The following is a 5,000-nucleotide window of genomic DNA, read 5'->3' on the forward strand; positions in this document are numbered from 1 at the left end:
TTAGGAGCTTACTGAGTGATATTAAGCCTAATCCAGTCATCATATCTAAGGTGTTAAACAGAATCGGACGAGTGTGGGGTACTCCTCTAGCCCCTCCACCAACGCCCCGAACAACCCAAAGACCACTCCTTCCCTACTCCAATATCGCACTATCCCCCTCCTGGTTGCCCTCTTCACCCCCTACTCACACCATCCCCCTTCCCCAGCCCGAGGCGATGACTTCAGCAGCCTACACTATAATATATATATATATATATATATATATATATATATATATATATATATATATATATATATATATATATATATATATATATATATATATATATATATATATATATATAATTACATACTTTTTCATATTGCTTCCACTTAATAAGTAGTGGAATGTATGTAATCGTATTTACAATAATACACGATGTACATATGTATATAGTAATGACTACGTATTACGCATGATAACCATATGTATAGATGGAGAAAAATATATGCGGTTTATAATTTTGGCAAAATATAAATATGAAAGAGACAAGTCAACAAAATAACATTATATTAGCTGGACCAAGTTGACATTTTATGATGAATATGTACTACACAGTATGTAATAACAGTAATAACTTTTCCTAGAAGGTCCAGACCACAGGTAATGCCAGTACATCGTGTTCACTTGGGTGACCATAAGGACTGCAAACATGGACCTTCTACAACGTGAAATACGTCTTGCCTCCATGGAACTGTACCATGCTCTTAGTTAATAATCATACTATCTATACATATACACGTACATAACATTCTAATATATAATACAGTGATGGGAGAAATAGGGAGGGACACAAGAGTGATGAGGGAGGCGAGAAGTTAGGGGGAGAAGAGGAGGGATAACGAGAGCGAGAAGGGGGAGTAGTTGTGGCTAGGAATAGTTTGGGAGGGTGCAGGGGGGGGGGGCACACTTTCCTTCGAATGCGTCAACATGACTCGTCGGGTTTGTGTTATTTTTCACAAGTAAACTCGTCACATAAGACATATAGTAATGTGGTAGGTTAGCCATAAATTAGGTCCGGGTATTATAGGTAGTGTGCTGAAATATCATACTGATCCAAAGATTCGTTTAGGAGATATTTGCGAAAAACAGCGTTTGTCTGCCGCTGAAATGTATAGTAGGTGTTACGGGAGTTATGAATAGAGATCTTATATGATTTTTCTACTTCGGTAATCATTACACTTTTAACTCTGAACTTTTTAGACTTTTTTGAGGTAGATTCTTAGAATAAAAGCCTTAACAAGCAATTACTTCCCTCTATACCTCTCACATACAATAATGAAAATATATCTGTTCTGGTTGTAGGTATTAGAATATTTCAGTAACTATGAAAGAGTTGATAAAAGCGCTATTAGATTTCATTTTTCCTCCCATATGCACAGGATGTAAAAACAAACTTGTTCAAGGAGAATGATTTATTTGTACCATTTGCTTGAGTAACAGATAATCCTATTACCAATCGTTTTGTAGATACAGCTACTATTACCTATGGTCTTGCATTAAAAAAAAAAAAAAAAAAAAAAAACAATTGGGGAGGTATTAGGAGTTGAGTATGGCAATATTTTTGTATTAACATCCAGCTATTTCAGTGATAGATGAAATAATACTTATTCCATTGCACAGGCAAATATTGCAGGAAAGACACTATAATCCAAGTGATTATTTTCGCTAAAGGACTTTCAGAATCACTAAAAAGAGACAGTCATCTAACATATGTAAAAAGAAATCGCAATACTCCATCCCAAGCAAACCCCCCCCCCAAAAAGGAAAGCCAACACGCATTACAAACCTCAACAAACTAAGAACAAAACTCCCACAACAAAACTAACTAACAAGTTAGCTTGCAACAAACAAACGAGCTAGCTCCCTAATTAGCTTTTTTGCTAGTTAGCTAGCTAGTTAGTTAGTTAGTTAGTTTGTTTGTTTGTTTGTTTGTTTGTTTGTTTGCTAGTTAGCTTGTTATTTTGTTTGTTTGCTAGCTAGCTACCTTGTTTGTTAGTTAGTTAGTTAGTTAGTTAGTTAGTTAGTTAGTTAGTTTGTTTGTTTGTTTGCTAGCTAGCTACCTTGTTTGTTTGTTTGTTTGTTTGTTTGTTTGTTTGTTTGTTTGTTTGCTTGCTTGCTAGCTAGCTAGCTAGTGAGTTTGTTTGTTTGTTTGTTTGTTTGTTTGTTTGTTTGTTTGTTTGTTTGTTTGTTTGTTTGTTTGTTTGTTTGTTTGTTTGTTTGTTTGTTAGTTAGTTAGTTAGTTAGTTAGTTAGTTTGTTTGTTTGTTTGTTTGCTAGTTAGCTTGTTATTTTGTTTGTTTGCTAGCTAGCTACCTCGTTTGTTTGTTAGTTAGTTAGTTAGTTAGTTAGTTAGTTAGTTAGTTAGTTAGTTAGTTAGTTTGTTTGTTTGTTTGTTTGTTTGTTTGCTTGCTTGCTTGCTTGCTTGCTAGCTAGCTAGTTAGTTTGTTTGTTTGTTTGTTTGCTAGTTAGCTTGTTATTTTGTTTTTTTGCTAGCTAGCTACCTTGTTTGTTTGTTTGCTAGCTAGCTAGTGAGTTTGTTTGTTTGTTTGTTTGTTTGTTTGCTAGCTAGCTAGTTTGTCTTTTAGTTTGTTAGCTAGCTAGTTTTGTGTTTGTCTGTTAGCTAGCCCGTTCGCTTTAATTGGCAGGCAGGCAGGCAGGCAGGCAGGCAGGCAGGCAGGCAGGCAGGCAGGCAGGCACACCTATTTACATGCCGGCACACCTACTTTCATAGAAACGTATTTGCAGCTTTTTAGTCATCCACCTGTCTACTGTTGGGCATGTAGACGCTTGCCCAGGGTTCCGGCGGGCTACTCGGTGGCGGGGCTGGTTCAACGTATCTGAAAAAGCGGGTCCAGTAAGAGAGGGCGCAACGTTATGATGAGGACGACAACGAGAAACAAGAAGAAGAAGAAGAAGAAGAAGAAGAAGAAGAAGAAGAAGAAGAAGAAGAAGAAGAAGAAGAAGAAGAAGAAGAAGAAGAAGAAGAAGAAGAAGAAGAAGAAGAAGAAGAGGGAGGAGGAGGAGGAGGAGGAGGAGGAGGAGGAGGAGGAGGGAGAGGGAGATTCCCACTTCCTCAGCCTTTCCCTTTCAAAGGTCGCTCTGAGCCTGTCCCTCACCCTCTAACCCTACCCTTGCTTTCCTATACACTCCTGCACATTCCAAGAGACAATAGAAGGAGTGGATCAAGAAGGGGAGGCTTCTTTCTCTCTATCTATATATTTGCCGTCTTTCTCATTATTGCTTTCTTTCTCTTTTTCTCCTCCTTTTTTTCTTTCTTAACCTTTCTATGTCATTCTTCCTCTCTTTCTTTTCCTGTTCCCGTCCAGACGTCGCTTTGTTTTGTCTATGTATTTTCCAATATAGTTTTCTCTCTCTCTCTCTCTCTCTCTCTCTCTCTCTCTCTCTCTCTCTCTCTCTCTCTCTCTCTCTCTCTCTCTCTTTTCATAAATATCCTGTTACTGATTTTACAAAGAATTGACAGGGACAGGGGAAATTATGGCAAAATGATGTTTCTGTAAGAACTGAAACAAACAAATTGGAGCTTCCTAGTGGCAAATGAGGTGGATGGGGAGCAGTGGGCGGAGGTGTGAACCATCATTAGGCAGGAGGGAGGGAGGGAAAAAGATGGGATTGAGGAAACAAACAAACTAGTGTCAAATGAGGTGGATGGGGAGCAGTGGGCGGAGGTGTGAACCATCATTAGGCAGGGGGGAGGGAGGGAGGGAGGGAGGGAGGGAGGGAGGAAACAGAAAGAAAGAAAGAAAGAAAGAAAGAAAGAAAATATAACTGAAGTAAAAAGTGTGCTACTATTCTCTTAGTGAATAAGAATGTGGACCTCAAAGAGGTCCGGGGTGGGTGGGTTAGGTCGGGCTCGCTCAGGCAGCGGCATTAACCACCGAAGCCGTACAGGGTGCGGCCCTGGCGTTTGAGGGCGTACACCACGTCCATGGCGGTGACGGTCTTGCGCTTGGCGTGCTCAGTGTAGGTGACGGCATCCCTGATGACGTTCTCCAGGAACACCTTGAGCACACCACGGGTCTCTTCGTAGATGAGCCCGGAGATGCGCTTCACACCGCCACGGCGCGCCAGACGACGGATGGCCGGCTTGGTGATGCCCTGGATGTTGTCCCGAAGAACCTTGCGGTGACGCTTGGCGCCTCCCTTTCCGAGTCCCTTGCCTCCCTTGCCGCGGCCAGTCATGGTTCAGGTGGGTAGCTCAACAGTGGAGTGAGTGTTGGGCTGCCCCAGCGTTCGCTCTATATATGCAGAGCCAGAGGCGGCGGTGGTGGGTCTTTGGGCGATAGGCTGGCTCCTGCCGTCTACTTCCGGACGGCCCAGTGACGTTGGGTGAGCCTCCACACGGTACTAGGCTCTAGCATATGCAGACAGCTCCAAGAGACCCCTAAATTCCTCCAATAGGGCTAGATAGATGCACTGCCTGACGGGGGCGGGCAAGCGCGGGACTAGGAGGCGGCGCACGCGCAGGACGCGGCGGACCACCGCTCCTCCCCCGGCCGCCAAAACTATAAAAACCAGAAACGGCTGGCAGACTCAACTGTTCTGTTCGTCCGTAGCCATGGCCCGTACCAAGCAGACTGCCAGGAAATCCACCGGTGGCAAGGCGCCCCGCAAGCAGCTGGCCACCAAGGCCGCTCGCAAGTCGGCCCCGGCCACCGGAGGAGTCAAGAAGCCTCACCGCTACAGGCCCGGGACCGTGGCCCTCCGTGAGATCCGCCGCTACCAGAAGAGCACCGAGCTCCTCATCAGGAAGCTGCCCTTCCAGCGTCTGGTGCGCGAGATCGCCCAGGATTTCAAGACCGATCTCCGCTTCCAGTCCTCTGCCGTCATGGCTCTGCAGGAAGCCTCCGAGGCCTACCTCGTCGGTCTCTTCGAGGACACCAACCTCTGCGCCATCCACGCCAAGCGTGTCACCATCATGCCAAAGGACATCCAGCTGG

General features: G+C 43.9%; 1 protein-coding gene across 1 annotated transcript in view; it reads left to right on the plus strand.

Moving 5' to 3' along the window:
• The first annotated feature begins 4,466 nt into the window (after positions 1-4,466).
• LOC127000723 (histone H3-like) overlaps positions 4,467-5,000 on the plus strand; it is a 563-nt gene continuing 29 nt past the window's right edge. Inside the window, exon 1 of the mRNA XM_050864744.1 lies at positions 4,467-5,000. This exon is cut by the window's right edge and continues 29 nt beyond it. Within this exon, the coding sequence (XP_050720701.1) occupies positions 4,472-5,000 (529 nt within the window). The 5' untranslated portion in view covers positions 4,467-4,471.

Source organism: Eriocheir sinensis, chromosome 19 (genome assembly GCF_024679095.1).
Source record: "Eriocheir sinensis breed Jianghai 21 chromosome 19, ASM2467909v1, whole genome shotgun sequence".
NCBI lineage: Eukaryota > Metazoa > Arthropoda > Malacostraca > Decapoda > Varunidae > Eriocheir > Eriocheir sinensis.